The 21,072-nt window shown below is 42.9% G+C and overlaps 1 protein-coding gene across 2 annotated transcripts in view; it reads right to left on the bottom strand.

Moving 5' to 3' along the window:
* The window catches only part of LOC146074397 (plexin-C1-like), an 87,279-nt gene that overhangs the window by 47,930 nt on the left and 18,277 nt on the right, over nt 1–21,072 (bottom strand). For both annotated transcript variants that reach the window (XM_083182405.1, XM_083182406.1), the window contains exons 4-10: nt 19,756–19,856; nt 17,743–17,857; nt 13,788–13,950; nt 5,086–5,173; nt 4,873–4,966; nt 3,379–3,429; nt 1,525–1,655 (exon numbers count right to left, since the gene is read on the bottom strand). In XM_083182405.1, coding sequence (XP_083038531.1) covers nt 1,525–1,655; nt 3,379–3,429; nt 4,873–4,966; nt 5,086–5,173; nt 13,788–13,950; nt 17,743–17,857; nt 19,756–19,856 — 743 coding nt within the window. The remainder of the gene's footprint in view (nt 1–1,524; nt 1,656–3,378; nt 3,430–4,872; nt 4,967–5,085; nt 5,174–13,787; nt 13,951–17,742; nt 17,858–19,755; nt 19,857–21,072) is intronic.

The raw sequence follows: 21,072 nt of genomic DNA, 5'->3' as shown, positions 1-21,072 counted from the left end.
CAAGTGACAACATTATAGGTAACACACTTAGCAATTAGCAGAACTTAAAAAAAAAAACCTCAGACCTACTGTACTATAGTTTTCTGTGGGGGCTCCTCACCATGTCACATGCTGTCGTGGCAGCACACGGTGGGCACAGCACTCACCTGTCAATGTCCGCCGGTGGCTGGCATGTGTCTGGCAGGTTCCCAGGGCTGGTGGGCGATGACTGGCACTGGGCGGCATGTGAGAGTGGCGGTGTGGGAGATGGAGGCACAGCAGTGTGCCTGTGTGGGCTGGCGGCATCAGGAGGCCGGCACCGCCATCTTGATTATGGGCAAAGAGGTGTATTGGCCAGGTTAGGGTCTCTCCTACTCTCTCTGACAAGGTAGCCAATGGCAGCTGGCTATATAGGGGATCTGCCTAGGATACTCTGGGTAAGTACAAAAAGTCTCATGAGCTGTGCGCTTCCTTTGGGAGATTCCTGACTATCCATAGTGCCTCATGTTCCCTCTGCCCTGTCTATCAGTTTACTTCAGCTGGCCTCTGACCTCATCGCAGTCTCTACCAGTCGGCCAGTCTCGTTTGTCTGCCTCCACCCTCTGGCCCTCACTGGACTCTCGATGTAACCCCCAGTTCCGGTCTTAAGTCCAGTTCCATGTTTACCCACTCCAGTATACCAAAGTCTTTCAGCTCTTTCATTGGATCGAATTGTCATTATCAGCCTCATTCTTCTTTCCAGATACAATTGCAGTCCACAGCCCCCGGCACATTTCCGTCAACTACCTCTGAAAGCCTCAAGTTGTACTTGCAGGGACTTGCTTATTTCTTTCTCATTGACTTTATCTCACAGAAGTATTTGAACTTATTTTCCCCTTCATTAAACCAGCCCATTTCAACCCTTCATCTACTGGTCAGTCTCCTGTTCCTCAGAACCACACGATACCATCAAATCCCTTGCCCATGACCAACAACCTTTGCAGTAATCAAATAAATTATAATGCATGGGGCTACATTTACAATAAGGATCAGCATCACATAATGAAATCACATGGAAGTATATAGTTTAAGTAACATACAATACAAAAGCTGACATTTGAAATTCATTTGAAATGTTAAAAATTAGCAAAAAACCCCATGCATAAGTAGTACTTTTTCCAGTGGTTAAAGTACTGTGCACTGTGTATATGTAGATTCATTTTTTCAGTGGTATTTATGTGTCGGCTGGTAGCTACATTCATACTTTACCTATAAATATAATGCCAAGTCTGAGACTTACTAGACTTATAGGGGCTTATTTACTAAGATGGGAGTTATATAAAAAATAGGTTGTTGCCTATACCAACCAATCAGAATCTACTTCTTACTTATTCAGCATCTTCTGGGAGATTATAGATAGAATAGGATTGGTTGCCCATGGCAGCATCCTATCTTCAATAGAACTCCCATCTTAGTAAATAAACTCCATAGTAGATTTCATTTATGACTTATCTGAAACCTAATATATCAACAATTCTTGATGTAATATAAAATATGGTCACTTACTGCTGTGGTTTGCAGCTGCTGGTACCAAATAAAAACATTCTTGACAAGTTCATCAAATTGTCCCCAATAATTAGGACGCTCTTCTTTCCTGCTGAGGTTACCCTGCTAGGCACGACAGAAGTAATGGAGGCCTGGTGAGGGCAAAACATAATATGTGACTCTTTTTTCAGCAAGAAATGGAATTCTATCTTTCAATACATGACTTTTACAATGTAACTTTCTTTTATGACATTTTTAAACTTCAGTTCAGTTTGTTGTACTACATTATGGGCCTTATTCTGGTTGCAAATTTTGCAGCTTTGCGAGTCATTGACATGCCACCTCCCATTGCCAGCACAGCCACCCGCGCACCCCTTAAACTGCGAATTCCTCCACATGCATGCAAATGGCAATTTTTTGCATATACATCCATTCGCAGCCTTGCGTGCAGGGACAAAATCATTTAATGGTTGCCAGCCAACCTCTGTGGTGTCAGATCTGTGGGTGCCCTGTAGGGAAGCGGGCGGGCAGCAGCTGCTTGTGTCCCCCCCCCCCCCGCATGTGTGTCACAGACTCATTAACATGGGAACGCCCAGCATTTTCATTGGAATGCCCATGAAATGCTAGGCATTCAAATGGGCGCAGCCCATCGCTGCCACCCCCGACCACACTGCTAGGTGCGAACAGGACGGCACTCGCACCAAGCGACTGCACATGCGCATAAATGTATATGCGCATGTGCAGTCACTCACCATTGTTCCCCTGCACGAACGCACAGGAGAGCGAATGAACCTGAATAGGCAGTGAATATAAACACCTTTGTTTATATAGATATGAGTTTTTAGTACACCAATAAGATGAAACAATATACAGTAGTTAGTAAGAATTCCAAAGTGGTATGAACAAGCCCAAGAATGATCAATTAAATCAATTTCATTATTAGATTAACATCATCCCTAGCATGCTAAGGACATAGGACCATTAGGAAAACATCTGTGAAATTAAACTTTTACTGATATACTGAAAGTAAATAAAATCTTGTAAAGGATATCACACAATTAAAATTTCACACATCATCCCTGTTCTATGTGCTTATTATTAATCAGTAAAAAAATACTTTTCTCTGTATTCTTTTTAGTCTAACATCACATTGCTGTTACACTTGACAAAATGCGCTGGTTAAACCAAGTGGTCTTATGATTACTGATAAATACCAATTTCAGGAAACACCACAACAGGAAAAAGGTGTTGCCATTGCATGTGTTTATATGTCATATTTCCTCTACTTCCGTTTGCGTAACAGATAAATAAAGAATGCAACTTCTTAAATAAATGCATAAATTACATTCTATAAGGTACTTTTAAAAGTTACTGTGCTTTTACTTAATTTAATGACCAAATTTCTACTATTTCAATCACTACTACAGCAAGCATGTCTCTCTTTTCAAACTATTTATTATACATTATAACACTAATGGTGTGTACACGATCAGATTGGATCGTGGATAGTATCTGAAGGCACATCCAATTTGCATACAAGTCTGACTATATAGTGCAGATCTGCACTATATAGTCAAGGCAGACAAGACTTTCTGCCTTGCGATACGTGAACATGCATCGGAATCAGATCGGGATCTGAAGGGTTAAAACCCTTGCAATCTGCATCCGATTCCGATCCGATGTTGACTATATCGTCAACATCGGAAGGCAAAAAGTACTGTGTGTACACACCATTACTGTAACACTACTAACACTAAAAGGATATTTATAAAAAGGGTGCCCTTGTAGCCATTTCACTTTCTGCCATAAAATCAGCATATAACTTTACAGTATATGTTCTACTAAAAAAGGTACAGTATATAAAAGTGATCTTACATTAGATGGTGTGCTCAGGGATGTTCCGTCTTCAATGCTTCTGCACATAGCCTGCATTATTACAAATAACAATTCAGTAATCAGTGGTGAACATTGAACAATTTGGCATTGAAAGGCATTCGTGTATAGTCAAGAACACATTTTCATTTCTATACAAAAACAAGCACTGTAATTTAACAATAAAATATAAAATGAATAACAAAAACTTGCATGTTATTCATACAGTTCTCATATATAATTGGCTATCACGCTCCCTCTACGTGTACCCAACTTAATATGTAACTCACTTTGTGTCGCTTCATTTGCCATACATCAGGAAAACTTGTTACGAACATTGTACATATTGACCATTGTCAACCTTTGGTACCAGTCGTCCTTTTGACCATTTTGACCTAATGCATGTCAACCATATGGTCAACCTACGTTATCATCTAGATAGCCTTGGTTTTCTAGCCATTGTCTGCACCAGCCCTTTCCTTGGTGGAAGAGATCTATTTGAAAAGAGGCAGATCTCTCTGCACAAGCAAAATCCAGAGTTCTGTATGGCGAAAACCCATCACCATCCCAGTAACATCCATTCAGTCATGTCTATGGAGCAGTGCTAAAAATTGGTAGGTTGTGTGTTACTGTATTGGCTCGTGAGTGAGTAAAGCCAAACCCTATAATAGAGATTTATTGCCATAGTACTTTTCATTTGTAAGGGCATATGTACCAAGCTGTGGAGAAGGATACAGTTCCAGCCAATCAAATACCAACTGCCATGTAAGAGGCTGTGTTTGAAAAATGACAGTTAGAAGCTGACTGGCTAGTACTTTATATCTATCCACTTTATCTCCCTTTAAGACTAAAGCCCCATATACACTATACGACGGAGGCTGTGGCTGATATAGTTAACGATATTGTCCGTACACACTGAATGATCTCGGACACCGATATCATTAAGTGACATCACCGGGACCCACAAAACATGAAGGTCGCTTAGCTTACACTGCCAAACTGATCTACATGTTTGGAAGACATCAATCATCATTAACGAGGCGCGTGAGTCTAGTGCAGGGGTAGCCAACTCCAGTCCTCGAGAGCTACCAACAGTTCACGTTTTCCAGCTCACCTCACAGGTACACAGGTGCACTCATTACTGACTGACACATTTAAAAGATCCACAGGTGGAGCTAAATACTTCATTTGTGATTCTGTGAGGAGACATACTGTAGAAAATGTTAACTGTTGCTAACACACTAGACTAATGGAGTCTAGTGTGTACACACTAGACTCCATTATGAATCATACTTGCTCAGAAGCCCCTGTCAGAGCGATATTGTTCACAATACTGCCTAGTGTGTATGGGGCTTTAGTACATTTGCCTCTTCATATGTTTACTGTAGAGTTCTACATGAGATTTCACAAATACAGCAACCAATCCTGGGACTGACAAAAGGGAGCAGCAGTGGAGGTCATGCTGTGCTGCACAACTTAATAATACATTACATTTACCTCATCTGCATAATTTTCACATTCAATCAGTGGAGAATTACATGAAGAATCTTTGGTGCACCACAAACATCCGCTGGATATACACTCCAAGCAACTGTGAAAGTGAAACATGTCTGAATTATAAAGCCCAGCAGATGTTGTATTACATGTTTGTGTAGAACGCTACTTGTGCTTAGAAAATATAAGTTTCAGGACATGTAATCAGAAATGTACCTGAACTCTGAATACTGCGAGCAATTTTTAAACTGTAACTGAGCGGAGACCGTTCTGCTATTACTTTCTGCTTCAACAGTTAACATTTCTGAAATGTAAAATAAAAGTGTGTTAATACAGTAAATTTATTTAGCATTTTCAACACCATACATTTAAATGGTTTAGGTTAATTTATGCAAATGATCAATAAAAAACAAGTCATCATAAGATAACAGACATGATAAGAAGGACCAATAGCATGTGCTTATGGACGTATGATAACACAGGAGCCATAAGCCACCCTAGTGCTTTGTATCTATGTGTTAACCCACAGCTGTGACCGCTGTTTAGGACGGCCACAGCAAACCCTATGCTGTCTTTGTTGGCCTCCCTTGAAAGATGGATGGCACCTGCAATATCTAGGACTTCTACTATAATAGGCAAGTTTGAAGGGACAAATTAGGGCCACCCCAACTCTGGTGCAACCAGGTCTTATGCAGGGACAAGGTACCCGTAATCTTCAGAGGCAATAAGTCCATACCAGAGGGCAGATAATAATAAGGACGATCTAGTCGCAAACCCAGGGTGACCCAGTCACAAATACAAAAGACACAACAAAACGCACAATGCAAACCAAACATAACACAGCAACCAACACCAGAGGCGTAGCGAGGGCGGTGCCGATGGAGCACTAGCTCCAGGCGTCGGAAGTTATCATGGCGCCGGAGCCGTGCCGGCACCACCATCTCGCCCGCTCAAGTGCCCAACTTAGTGTGGCTCCCCCGCCGGCTCCCCGCTCCCCGCTGCGTCCAGGAGACGTGGTATATTTAAAAGTCACATCTCCCGCTGGACCGCGCTAGCCAATAGACACTCGCGGTCCAGCAGCCACCAGTTGATTGGCTGCTGGACCGCGAGCGCCTATTGGCTAGCGCGGTCCAGGGGGAGATGTGACTTAAATAGCAGCATCGTGCACAGTGGGGAGCCGGGAGCGGGCAGGCCCGGCGACAGGGGGGAGGGGGTTCGCGGAATGCACCGCTGCTGCTGCTAATCTCTGCACTAGTGTGTCCCACCCACCCTGCTGTGCACTAGTGTGTCCCACCCACCCACCCTGCTGTGCACTAGTGTGTCCCACCCACCCTGCTGTGCACTAGTGTGTCCCACCCACCCACCCTGCTGTGCACTAGTGTGTCCCACCCACCCACTCTGCTGTACACTAGTGTGTCCCACCCACCCTGCTGTGCACTAGTCTGTCCCACCCACCCACCCTGCTGTGCACTAGTCTCTCCCACCCACCCTGCTGTGCACTACTCTCTCACACCCACCCTGCTGTGCACTAGTCTCTCCCACCCACCCACCCTGCTGTGCACTACTCTCTCACACCCACCCTGCTGTGCACTAGTCTCTCCCACCCACCCACCCTGCTCTGCACTATAACTCCCACCCTCCCTGCTCTGCACTATCATTTACTCACACCTTCCCTCCCTGCAAGCACATTTCAGTCCCCCTTGGCAACGATCAATTTCAGTCCCCCTTGGCATTAAGCATGAAGCCCCTGGCATCGAGCATGAAGCCCCTGGCATCAAGCATGTAGGTAAGTGGCACTTATGTGTTAAATGTGTAATGGGCATTACGGTTTGTTAAATAGTGTGCAATGGGCATTGCGGTGTGTTAGTATGTGATGGGCATTACGGTGTGTTAGTATGCGACGGGCATTATGGTGTGTTCTATAGTATGCAATTGGCATCATGTGTGGCCTTATGTGTAATTGGCGTTATGGCTGTGGCTTTATGTGTAATTGGTATTACAAAGTTTGCTAAAATGTGCAATGGGCATTACGGTGTGTGGTATAATGTTGGGCCATGCCCACTTTTCACGGAGCAGGAGCCTCACCTACTACAAATGGGGGGGGGGGCGCGAAACATGCATTTGCTCCGGGCGCCGTGGCACCTAGCTACACCACTGACCAACACAAAGAGAAGGGCACTTGCAATACCTAGGAACTCAACCTGCGTAGGTGAGAAATAAACATAAGGAAGCGCAAACCTGTGACAATCCTCTGGAAATCACAGAGGAAATGTACCAATGTGGACCCGAAAATCACAATTCTGTCCACAAGGTAGCTGGCAAAAACAAGTAAAGAAAGGAATGAACCAGGGCTACAGGTGGAGCATTTATGGTGTCCCTGAAGTGGGACTGGAATCAGGCTGGAATTTCCAGGAGCAAGAGGGTCCAAAGTGCAGCTGCAGGACACAGGAGCAAACAGGAGGGCAAGTGACTACCACTAAGGTGGAACTATCACTGGTGGGACTGTGCTGGACTGAATTTGTTAAAAGGGCTCAGATGAACAATCAGCTGCAGAGAATTCAGCCAGCCCTCCGGACCAGGGCCCTTATTCTGATCGGTGCGGTAATATCCGCGAGCGTTCGTGCCGCCGATGTTTTGTGTCTGCGCATGTGCAGAGGCGTCTCTGCGCATGTGCGAGCGGGGCGTACGGCGAAATCCCGCATGAAATGTGAACACTACGAACAGGGGGTGGAGAGGGGCGTGAAGGGCTATTTGGGCTCATTACCATATGCATACGCCCCGCGTTTCATGGGCGTTCCCATGCAAACGCTGGGCGTACGTATGGTAATGCGGCCGTGACGCACGTGTAGGGGGCGGACATATGACATCGCCGGATGTCAGCTGCCCGCCCAGATCCCTGCTTTTGCACGGAAAAATGTCCGTGTGGTCTGAGGTTGCGGGAGCTGGTGGAGCACTCGGTCCTGCATTCGATGGTCTGCGACCATCGAATGATGGGGGAGGTTCCCTGAAATGGAGGAGGCGTATTCCGTGAAAAATACACGTGCGGTCCGTTCGGTCAGCTTCTTACCGTGTACGGACGGAGTTGGCGATCCGTATGGAAGGCGGGGTTTCGCACGCACGGTCCTGGCCGCATAATCGGATCCGGCCGCACCGATCAGAATAAGGGCCCAAATGAGTGCAGCTGCGGGAAGGTGCACCTACCCAGCATCTCCTGCTGCTCCAGCAACCACTGGGCAGAAGTCGTCACCTGGCCAGGCACTGGATGGAAGCATCCCTGGAGCTGGTATCTCACCCACCGTGTGGTCCACAAACTGGGGAACAGAGCTTCCGGGGGCACCGCCTGACATTGCGGTTTTACGTACAACTTTGTCTGCACAGTTTATGTATGGAACATGTAACAATCAGTGACTGTGAGATCGCTTGCAGTGGCCTACTAAGCCGCACTATCATTGACATGTTGTGGCTGTTTCAGGGTGTAGAAGGGGCAGCATCAGTGATTGTTTGGTAAAATGGGGACATATCTACCAACTAGTAAGCCTGCTCGAATCAAAGGCTCCGAAAGCTACTCTGCCTTCTAGATGCAGTTTCACTCGCTGCAAACAGATGGCAGTGTTTCAGAGACACACAAACGGACACTAGACATAAATATAGATAATACATTCTTCCCTCCCAAGGCAGCGTCTATTCTGAGTAACCGGAGGTTTACTCAGATGGCCGATGTTCACGCAAGGCTGTGTCTTTTGAACAACGGACAACAGAAGCTGTCAGGAGTGAACTATTTACACAAAACTTGCCAAATGCCTGGAGATTTTTGTCACCCTTCAGTACAATGAAATTATTTGCAGCATTGTGCAATGGCGCCAAATTAATAACATCATGTCTATTCACTGCTCCCATAACTGGGGAAGGATGCAAAATCCAGAAGGCTGGTCTATTTTCCCTAAACTTTTAGAATCTCCTGTAGATTCTCTGAGAATGGCCAAGTGTGACTTCATATAGCTTGCCAAACAGAGAATATACAAACTCCACTAAGGCCACACTAGGCGATATTGAGCACAAAGTAGCACATTTTCCTGTTTTGAGCTACTTTGAGTTTAAAATCTTCTAGTGTGTTTGGCTCGGCAATGAACAGTGATTGTTGATGCTCGCTCTCGCATAATCTCCAACGACCGCCCTCCATCGGCCTGTTTTACAGGTTAAGTGTACTACATTCCAGTCTCCTACTATGGAAAGTGGGTCAATGCTGGTGAAAAATCGATGGGAAGGGTAAAAATCGCCCAGCAATTATAACATTACTGATGCCCAGTGTGTGCACAACTTTAGACAGGGCCCTGGGACTTCAGCTCTGTTAAACAGCAATGGGGCACTTTGGGCCTTATTCGAGTTCACTCTTTCTGACAAAATCCTTCTAAAGCCCTGTATACATGCTTAGATTTGCTTTAGATTTGATGTTAGATTCGATTTTCTATTAGATCTGGCATTGGATCTTCCCATTAGATTTGGCATTAGATCTGTACTTTTGCATTCCATTCGATTTCGATTAGGATTCGATTTGATTTTGCTTCTATAAGCAAAATCGAATCGAAAACAGGCAAAAATCTAAGCGTGTGTACAGGGCTTTAGATGGACAAAACCATGTGCACTGCAGGGGGGCAGATGTAACATGTGCAGATAGAAATAGATTTGGTGATTTTTTGGTGATTCTTTGCAGGGTAAATACTGGCTGCTTTATTTTAACACTGCAATATAGATCTCACTTTGAAGTAAAACCCCACCCAAATCTAATTAGATCTGCACAAGTTACATCTGCCCCACCTGCAGTGCACATGGTTTTGTCCATCTAAGAAGGATTTTATCTGAAAGAGTGAACTCGAATAAGGCCCTTTGCCACCATGACACCTTCTAATTAGTATACCAACATTATACTCTTATTTTTAAGTTGATATATTTACAACTTATTTTGTAATTATTATACATTTTTCATAATCTAAATAATCATTAGTTATAAAGTAATGGCCCCTTTCCTCATCTTTTCAAAATAATAAAACTTAACACAAGCAAAAATGCTAAATGGGCCTGATTCTGAGGAGCGAGTGCAGCCAAAACAGAGCAAGTAACTGAACCATGATCTGCTGCCAGCAGGAGATTCAATATGTGCAGAGGGAATTGTGGAGCTGTGTGCCCAGTAATAGTGTGTTACATGCAAAAGCCAGCCAGTATTTACTCTGTATGCAAAACAATAAATGTATTTGCACCCACTGCATTGCAACATGGTTTGTCCAAGTGCTCACAGTTTAGAAACAGGCTGTCTGTGACTTCTCATAGTTAAATTAAGCCACAAATGTGACAAAACAAAGCAGAATTTTCACAATGGGCTAGCTCTTCCTGTTGCTGTAACCATGGTCTGCTTATCACATGCTGCTGAGGGAATCGGTACATCTGTCAGAATGAACTTAGGTCTACAGTCATTAGGTCGACCCCACTAGGTCGACTGGCAGGAAGGTCGACCTGTCTTAAGGTCGACATGGGCCAAGGTCGACATGACTTAAGGTCGAATTTGCATAAAGGTCGACATGAGGAAGGTCGACTGGTCATAAGGTCGACATGGGTTTTTCACTGTTTTTTTATCCGAATGTCGACAGAGTCGACATGGACACAGTTGGCAATGAGAATCGGACCCTCGCATCGCTCGCTTCGCTCGCAATGCTTCGGGCACGGTGCCTCGCTGCACTCGGCACACTATTTTATTCTCCCACCACGCCCTAGTGGATGGTAGGGCATGAAATACCGCCTGTCGGCACATGTCGGCTCAAAAAACAGTGAAAAACCCATGTCGACCTTATGACCAGTCGACCTTCCTCATGTCGACCTTTATGCAAATTCGACCTTAAGTCATGTCGACCTTGGCCCATGTCGACCTTAAGTCAGGTCGACCTTCCTGCCAGTCGACCTAGTGGGGTCGACCTAATGACTGTAGACCTAAGTTCATTCTAATAGATGACCGCTTCCCCTGCTGAGATGAATGGCATACAATATGCCTGGTTTTAAAACCACGAAAATACAATGAGGAATTTCATTAGAATAACATTCCCTTACAATCCAGTCAATCCACAGTAGGTATATCTGAATTCAGGTTATCCTGACCATCTGCAGATACTGATATGGTGATGTTTTGCAGTTGGTAGATGGCTTCTTCACATCATTTAAATAATAGACGCCCAGGAGCATTCCCTGATTACTAAAAATAAAAACTAAGCGTCCCCCTGACAAGAGTATAACTTTATCTCAGTTAGCCAGAGCCAAATAGCTGGGCTCATCTTGGGGCTAATTCTGAGTTGAAAGTAATGTAGATGTCAGATGCAGTGGAGCAATCTTTTTCTAGTGGTCAATGTCATGCGTGTAAGTCACACTCTGCATGCTTCTAGAGTCCTAGTTGCGATTGAGATGTGCATTCTAGAAAATGTACTGTGCATTCCGCAGGCCGTCTTAACAGCAATGGAGCCAATTAAGAGAAATCATAACTTTCCCCCACCATGCTTCCATACATGGAGTGGCTGTCTTATTAGTTAATAGTTCCAGCCTCCACCAATCAGCATGCTGGCAGCCATTCACTGTCTGGCTTCTAGCTTAAAGGCAGGTAGAGAATGCTGCCTGACCATTTTGATTGTGTGATCCCTACCCATTATCCATCCCTGTTCGAAGGCTATTCGAAATGTGGGGCCCTGGACAGCTGTCCAGTATGCCTATACGCTTAGATGGTAGATGGCATTGGCTTTCCTGGGCAGTGACTATAAAGTGGCTATACAGACAGACAAAAATGTTTTGGCTTATAAACATTTATGGGAGTGCCATAGATGTGTAATTGACGTTGTTGTCAACTCAGATACATGATCACTCATATTGGAGTCCATTGTGGAGTCCATTGTGGAGTCCATATTGGAGTCGATATTCTGAAGGAGAGTCTGCACCTAGCACAGGGCTTGTCTGAGCTTCGATGTCTATGTGACAGGGTAGTCCCACCAGAGTCATTGAGCCACTTTCTTAATATCCTGTAAGGGTGGCATTAAAGTAGCCTGCGGGTAATTGTGGAATCTAGTAGTTATCAGACACCACCTGTCCATCAGATTAGAGGATAATTCCTTATACGCACACATTTAGAAATAACTAACGACATCAAATATCATAAAAAACAACTTTAAAAAATCCCACAGAACCCATTTTGTCTTCACAGGCTCCAACATACACTGGTTTGTTAGTGAGTGTTCGCATGAGATGGGAAATTTGATAATGGAGGATGACTCAGCCAAAGACAAATTAATCAAAAGTGGACATGGCTTAAACTAAAACAAAAAGCAGCTTAATTTTAAAAGTACATCTAAGAAATTGAAATCTTTCCAAAAAATAAACACGTTTTTTAATTAGAGAATAAAAAATTAGGTACTTGTTTCCTAGCACGGCCACAAATCTTGGCCATCGGGGGTAATTTGAGTGGCCTGCGACGCGACCGACGCGATGCCCCCGATTTTTCCATTGAAATGCATTGAAAACAGTGAAAAATCGGGTCGGTCGCGTCGTGTGCACCTAAAAATGCTTAAATGGTCCAGACGCGATGCCCCCGATTTCCCCATAGGGAACAATGTTAAATGCCTCAATTTACCCGCGATGACCACGATTTCCCATAGGAAACAATGTTAAATGGATCAATTTACCCAAATCAGCATAGGGAAGAATGGTAAATGGGCCAGAAACCCCCAAAAAAACCACAGAGCAGTGGAATGTCCCCCCAAAAGTAGTTGACGCCACCCCGCCATCAACGTGAACCCGAAGCGTGGCGAGCGCAGCGAGCCCGCGAGGGGCGGCGGTACGCGTCCTCCAACCTTTTCATGCCCTACTATCCACGTCGGCGTGGAGTTGAGAATAGAATAGTGTGGCGAGCGCAGCGAGGCGAGCGCAGCGAGCCCCGCGAGGGTCCGCGGATACCTTCACAGGTAAACGCGTCCCTTCGCGGGCTTCCCAGGTGTCCGCGTCGCCATGGACACCTGGGAAGCCCGCGAGGGGACGCGTATAACTGTGAAGGTATCCGCGTCCCCTCGCGGGGCTCGCTGCGCTCGCCACGCTTCGGGCTCGGTGGCTCACTGCGCTCGCCACACTATTTTATTCTCAACTCCACGCCGACGTGGATAGTAGGGCATGAAAAGGTCGGAGGACGCGTACCGCCGCCCCTCGCGGGCTCGCTGCGCTTGCCACGCTTCGGGTTCACGTTGATCGCGGGGTGGCGTATAGAACTTTTATGTTCAGGGGTGTTTTTGGCCCATTTACCATTGTTCCCTATGATAATTTGGGTAAATTGATCCATTTCACATTGTTTCCTATGGGAAATCGGGGTCATCGCGGGTAAATTGAGCCATTTAACATTGTTCTCTATGGGGAAATCGCGGGCATCGCGTCTGGCCCATCGCACCCGATTTTTTAGCGGCCGCGATGCCCGCGATGGCCCCGATTTTACCCCCGATGACCGCGATTATGATCGTTGTGGCCGTGCTAGGAAACAAGTACCAAAAATTATTAAGTATTTTTTGTTTTTCTTTAACAATGCAACTTTATTTATTTATTGATAAGCAAATGGTGTTTTTTATTTTTATTATTAATTCTGTCAAAACATTGGTATAATAAATTACCTCAACCATACTTATTCACAATTGATAAAAATAGATTGCTAAATGGCATTCTTGAGATGAGGGAGTGCCAAACATCCACGAGAGATGTCGCTACCATATGTTGCTGACTAGAAAAAACAACAACGTTTTATTATGAAATGTTTTCTAGTATATTTAATAGGTCAAAATGTCATGTCCTGTGCATGCGTTTCACATTAAATACATAACTTTATTATCCATTAGACTAAAGATATACTGTACCACTTTCAGATGCTGCAATTGCAGAAAATTCACAGGAACAGTCCATAGAGGCTGATGTGCTCTGCGAACAAAGTGTTTTACTTGTTTCTGTATTTTTAATTACACAATCCCAAGCGGCATTTTGGCCAAGTAATGAAGGATGTTTCTTAATGGTTATTCTTATCTAATATAAAGAGATGGATATAAAAGCTTGGTCAGAAAACATACCAAATTAACAATTTTATGTATGTTTGGCCTTACACACGAACTGTAGTGACAATTTAGCCTCTGCATCTGACTAAAAGGCCAGAGATAAAAAGTTATATTCAGACAAAATTAATGATTTAAATGAATGGTGTACAACTATTTATTATATTGTTGTATGGAAGATAAATAAAGATACCATTTTATAAACTTTTTGTTTAAATGAAGGGTCTCCCAAGAGTTGTGACTTAAGTGACCTTCATGTACAGAAAAAGACCATTACATTTAAAATATATACAGAAGGCAGAAAATATTTTCAAGTGCTACTTTGTCAAATCGGGCTATTTTCACTCCTTGCAGTGAATCTTTTTCACTGAAAATCTGATTCACCCTATGCAATGTTCACTGTTCGCCAAAAGCAAACAGTGAATGCCGGCCAGTTCTCCGTTTCATGCTTGCTGCAATTCGCTCGTGTATTTCAATGGGGTTTTCACTTTGATTCACAGAGAGTGTATTCAATGCTAGTATGGAGAACTGCTTTCTCCCTGATTTTTGCCATGATTCACCGTTTTGCATTCAACATCTTTTTTTAGGTGAACTGGAAAGTGATCTTTTAAAGGTTTTTTTGGAGTTTTTTTTCTGTGAAGGGACATGCTATTTTTATTTATGTGCTTGAAGCACATTAATATATATAAAAATTTTATTTAAAAAAAAAAAATTTCTTTCACACATGCGCCAGCAGGGATCCAGGAGCCGCTCATTAGATATTCATATATTCACTGCTCCCGCTCATTACATATGTCGAGCAGGAGCAGTGCAGCGGCTCCCAACCCCAGTCCCCTGCTAGCTCTCCCTGGGGGGCGGCTTCCATCTCCCTGCCTGCCACCATCCCTCGGATCCCTGCGGCGGTTCAAATTCGCCATCAGGGGCAGCGAGCCCCTGCGTCATTAAATACAGCGACAAGGAGGACTGGCAGCAAATGCTCCAGCCCTCCGGAACATGGTGACTGTTCAGTGAATCCTAAACAGGATTCGCTGCACATGCCGAAAAACCTCATTGAATACTGCTCATTGTCTCAGGCAAAAGACCTTGTGGGCAATTCAGTTTTCATCAATGTGCAGTGGTGAAGGCCATTTGTGAACCTCACTGAGAATTACTGTATTTCATCACTACTATGTGATGTGAGGGAAAAAGATGCAGGCATGCCTTAAATTTCCCCAGCACTTCAAGGATATGTTTAAAAAATGAAAGGTAGAAGGTTTAGGAAATCTTGTCAAAAAATGTGCTTTATCACAAGGGGTTTTTAAATGAAATAACCTTGCAACAAAAATAGAAGGGGAACTGAATCAGGAGTGGGTTAGACATAAGGCTAAGGAAGTTACGACTCAAATAGGAACCATAGTTAAAAGACTAGATCAGTGACTTCCAAACTGTGTTACGTGGAACGCTGGGGTGGCTCAGAAGACTTACAAGACTGATTGGTGGTCCAGGACCAATTCAAATTATTCATGGTTAATGTAATAGGTAGAATCAGTGTTTGAGGCTGATAATAATGATAAAATATGAGGACAATCAGAAGTAAATCCTATGCCTCACCATATAACTGACCCTAAAGATGACATATAAAGACAATTTACTTAATTTAAAAATAAGTTTGCTCTGAATTTCTTATGCCACTTTTGGGAAAAAAAGTTTTTTTCTCCCCCCCCCCCTGTGATAGGCGCTAATTAAACTGTAATAATTTCACTTAACACTCTAGTTTCTCAATTTAATATTATGACAAGATATGATCTATTGAGCAGCAGACTAAATGGTGTGATTGTGATCTCACACCTAATCAGGTGTTGGGTGCACCTAACTTTACCCCACCTGTACTACCAAAAAACTTTTATATAGAGACTGCGCTTATAAAACCAGGTGCACGTGTGGCTGAATCAACGATCACTACTAAGTTGTAGATAAATATATTTATTAGTATGAATATACCAAGTTAGAAATTAAAAGACATTTTCTTATACATAACAATGAATAAAACACATGTAAACTCTACACAATTGAAATCGGTGGCCACCTAAAAAATAAAATAAATTAATTGATGTTACTTCTCAAAGGGAAGCTTTCTTTGATGAATTTAAAAATAAATATTGCTTTTCCAGTGGGAGGGGGAACAATATTAGCAGCCAATTTTGTAATCTCCAGTCACCGCTTGTAGTTTTAATATAAATTTGTCCAAAGCACTTTTGTATATCTCATACTCCACATGGATATATGGATGTTGGGCCATAGTTCAAATTAGCAGGGAGGCAGGAGAGCTAGTAAATATTTCTTAGTCTGTGACTCTCCGTTCTACACCCGCAAACCGCCCGCCGCCGTGGCACTGACCCAGAGCCGGCAGTTGTAGTCAGTCCAGACGCCGTGTCTCTCACACACGGCTGGGGTCTCGGTCAGGCGTCAGGCTGGCCCATGTAGCTGCAGAGTAGCGTCTCTCACCCGCTCTCTGTCAGGAAGTGGATGTGGGTCTGTGTTCTCCGAATTGTGCAGTTGTTAGGTGATAGCGGTGATCGGTGGCTGTTAGAGGTCTCTCCTTGGATCAAAGACACCGGGCAAATTCTCCTCTAACGCGTTTCGCTCGTATTGGAGCTTTTTCAAAAGTGCATTGGACAAATATATATTAAAACTACAAGCGGTGACTGGAGATTACAAAATTGGCTGCTAATATTGTTCCCCCTCCCACTGGAAAAGCAATATTTATTTTTAAATTCATTAAAGAAAGCTTCCCTTTGAGAAGCAACATCAATTAATTTATTTTATTTTTTAGGTGGCCACCGATTTCAATTGTGTGTAGAGTTTACATGTGTTTTATTCATTGTTATGTATAAGAAAATGTCTTTTAATTTCTAACTTGGTATATTCATACTAATAGATATATTTATCTACAACTTAGTAGTGATCGTTAATTCAGCCACACGTGCACCTGGTTTTATAAGCGCAGTCTCTATATAAAAGTTTTCTGAATTTCTTATGGCCTAGGGATGCCGTGTTCTGATACTCTAGGGCAGGTTCCCAAACGGTGTGCCGAGGCATCCTAGGGTGCCTTGTGACACTTGCCTCAGTTTGTCGGTTTAGAGAAAATTGAAATCCAAAATGGTCAGTGTAATAGGCAAAACTAGTTCTTGTGGCTTCCCATCATTTAATATGTGGACAAACAGAACCAAATCCTGTTTCTCACCATATAACTAACCCTAAGGACATATAAAAACAGTTTACTTAATTACATTTTTCTTTCTAAATTTATTAATAGAAAATTTTTGGCCTAGGGGTGCCGTGAAAAAAATTCTGATACTCTAGTGTGCCATGATTCAAAAACGAGACTTCCATCTCCCTGCCTGCCACCGTCCCCCGGCTTCCTGTGGATTCGCTGCGTTGAATAGGGCGGCAGGGATGGCTGACAGTGAATGCTCCAGCCCTCTGGAACGTGGTGAATGTGCAGCGAATCCTTAACAGGATTCACTGCACATGCCGAAAATCGGCATTAAATACTGCCCTTTGTGTTTTAATGCATAAAATTACATCACATATGCTGGATAATTGTAGTCACTTTAATGACAAGAGAAAGAAGAAAGAAAGTAAGGGGTATATTTACTAAAGCTTCTGAAAATGAAGAGGTGACGTTGACAATAGCAACCATATCAGATTATGTCTTTCATTTTCTAGGATGCAGAAAATCAGTTCAGGAAAACAGCTTAAACTAGAAATAGAAATAAATGGTAACCTTTCTCTGGTCTGCAGGAAACACGTGAATTCCCAGACATTTGTCACATTCCTCTGAAATTCCAACCCAGTTCCCTAGTTCAGGGATTGCTTCACATTCTGTATTCATGGTGCACCTGTTAATTTAATATCCAATAGTAAACTGCAATCCTATGTTTATCGGAAACAAGATTATTTTTTTCATTTACTATTAAAGTTAATAAAATTACATGTGTGCAATAGTAGTAATGATATTGACCACCACTACAATGTAGTATATGTATTCTCATCATCATCATCATTATCAAGGTTATTCAGAGGCACCACAGATTGCATTGCGCTGTACAAAGGGATACAGATATACTGGAACATACAGGGTAACAGTTTGATCAGAAAAATAAGTGCTATAATAAAAGACATACATGAAAATGACATTAAACCAAAATAAAAGTGAATTAGTGTAATTTCAGGCAGATAGAAAAATTCAGCATAAGACATATCAGACATGTGAGACTAAGAAAAGTTTTATTGTCAACTGGCTGAACAATAAAACTTTTCTTATCAACTGGCTAACACGGTACCAAACTTTTTTCTTTTTACATGTGAGACTGGCATGCACATTTCTTTAATGTAGAAATAAGCTACAGTACATACATTTCCATAAATATAAATATCAGGGGAGGACTAAGGGGTAAATTTACTAATTTACGAATTTACAAACACGGTGGTGTTTTCCCATTTTGGCAAACATGGAAATTTACAAGTGAAAATACAGGAGTATAGAAGTTCAAAACACAGGTGTACAGGGATATACAATGATATACACCATTGGTCAACCTCAGATGTAATTTCCATTCACAACGCTGACACGGGAATTTACCTATAATCATGTTTGCAAATATACATGTGATTTGTGCAAAATGGGACCTAAATACATGTTTTAAATAGACGTCCCCCTCACTAGCGTGTTTCGAGAAGCACGGACAGGTCAGTGAGATATGAACTGTACTTCTATGTGTCATTAAAAATCTAGATCATGCCCATAATGCTGTGTTTATTTTACAATAAGCTAAGTTTAGCAACATGACAAATAGTGGATATTTGAAACACTTAACTAGAGTTTTTTTTTCTTTAAATGTTTTAAAAAATATATTTTATCACTTTAGTTAAGAAAATACACATAGGAGGTTCTAGCACTCCCAGTATCCATAGGTCCCCACTGTAACATTAGCCCCACTTTCCCTGTAGCAATAGTTTCCTAAGTGGCCATAGCTCTCTCTTTAACACTAACCTTGAGTGGTATTAGATCCCACAGTGGCACTTCTGCTCAAAAGCCCCAGTGGCAGTAAATCCATTTGGGTCATTCACATCCCAGGCTAAAGATTGCCCTCCCTCAGTGGCATTCACCATTCCCCTTCATGCAGAGTATAAGGGCAGCGGAATATGAGGTTACCATCAGTACCCAATCTGATCTTTGCACTCAGAGTGCTGAGGTTTTACAACACAAAGCAAAGAAAAACGGATTAAGTCTTGGGGGTGCCTGGGTCACTTCAGGCAGTGGGGCCCCAGTGGAAGGTGGTGTAAGTGGTGGTGGGTTTTATATTCAATTATGCACATCTCCCAACATGACCCATTCCAGCCACTTCTGTTTGAATTCTGACTACCTGATCCTGCTGCTGCATTAAAGGGACAGCTAGTGATGTCAGTGTACTCCACCTGGGGGGCCCCTGACAAATCAGGGCCCAGGGTACAGTATGCCATCCCCCTCCCTTAATTTGGCTATGCTTTGGATATGTAATACCTCTATAATCTATTGGGTGTATTGGGCTATCATATAGGTTATAAATTATAGGGACCAATGATTTATTAAAAAGTCTATAAAACTTGATTTTTATGGTGGGTGGTCTTCTTCAGATCACACCCCATTTTTGGAACATGTAACAATCAGTGACTGTGAGATCTCTTGCAGTGGCCTACTAAGCTGCACTATCATTGACATGTTGTGGAAACATCATAAAGATTATTAAGAACTAACCTTTTCTGTGTCTGGCACCATCCGCAGTGTGGATCATTCCCAGATAAACATTCATTGCAGGATGTATGTTGCTTACAATTCGCAATTTTCAGCCGCCTTATCTAGGGACATAACTCATCATTTCATTACAACATCATTGTTTACTGCCTATTCTTACACTGTGCAGGTATAACATTATTATATAGTACATATGTTGGAGGAATTGGCAAGATAGGAGCATTGATGCTCCAGAGTTATTGTCTCCATGGAGACAAAACAGCTAATTCCATCTACTATATTTGGGGTTTTGTAAAGTAGTCACATTTTGCATTACTAAATGGGAACTGCAGCCTGCAATGCTAGTTAGGCTACTCCTAGACAATTATCGGACCACAAGCCTCCTCAGATTCATTACTTTTGGTTTTGTTTGTATAGTTCTGCAAAATTCTCCTAACGGCATCTACTGATTTATTTCTGTCCAGGATGGTTCCCAATAATTATATTAGGTAGAATACTTTATACTTTTAGATAACACAATAAAATATATACTGTATAGTCACTTCCATAAATCTGCAATGAATATGGCAAGAAGGGACCCCGGCAGTGGTGTTCTGACTACTTTCAGGTGTCGACCTTCAGTGGTCAACCCAATGCAAGTCAACCTAAATTGGGTCAACCCAATGACCCATACCCCTCCTGGCTGAGTTGTCCAATCGGAGTTGAGAGCTCCAATAGTTGTAGCCAGCCCAAAGCAGGACCTCCAGTGGGCGTAGGCAACCTTTACTGCCCCGAGGCATTCCAAATGCCCTAGACATTTGCCTTGCTTGCCTATGGCTAGGGCTGGCTCTGGTCTTAACTACCCTTTTAAGTCTGATCTCACTCACTAGCTGAACCTAAAAACACTATAAGCGAAGTACATAAAACAGACTAAATTTTTGCGGAATTAAAAAAAGAACCAGAAACCTCAGTGTTAAATTAAACTTCTTAAACTACCGCAGAACATATGTCCTGGCACTCGGTACCATTGTGTACTATGGAAAGAAAAGCAATGTACTGTACTGCTATTTTTTTTTAGCATTGGGCCTAATTCTGAGTGAGATGCAACATTGATGCCACCCACGGTTGGCAATTATGTACAGAGTCATCACAGTATTGGGTGCATGTTCTGACATTTTTAGTGGACATCGCTGGGAGGTAACAGGAGGGTGGTCATACTACAGAAAGAAACATTGTCCAAAGAGGCATGTACAGGTGGCCATACTCAAAGGGAGTAATTGAACCTGCTAGTTGCAAGTTTTGATGAAGCGACTGATTGTGCGATTGTGCGATGGAAACCCA

Source organism: Crinia signifera, chromosome 4, assembly GCF_055691185.1.
Source record: "Crinia signifera chromosome 4, ASM5569118v1, whole genome shotgun sequence".
NCBI classification, from domain to species: Eukaryota; Metazoa; Chordata; class Amphibia; order Anura; family Myobatrachidae; genus Crinia; species Crinia signifera.
This window is presented reverse-complemented; position numbering and strand designations above follow the sequence as displayed.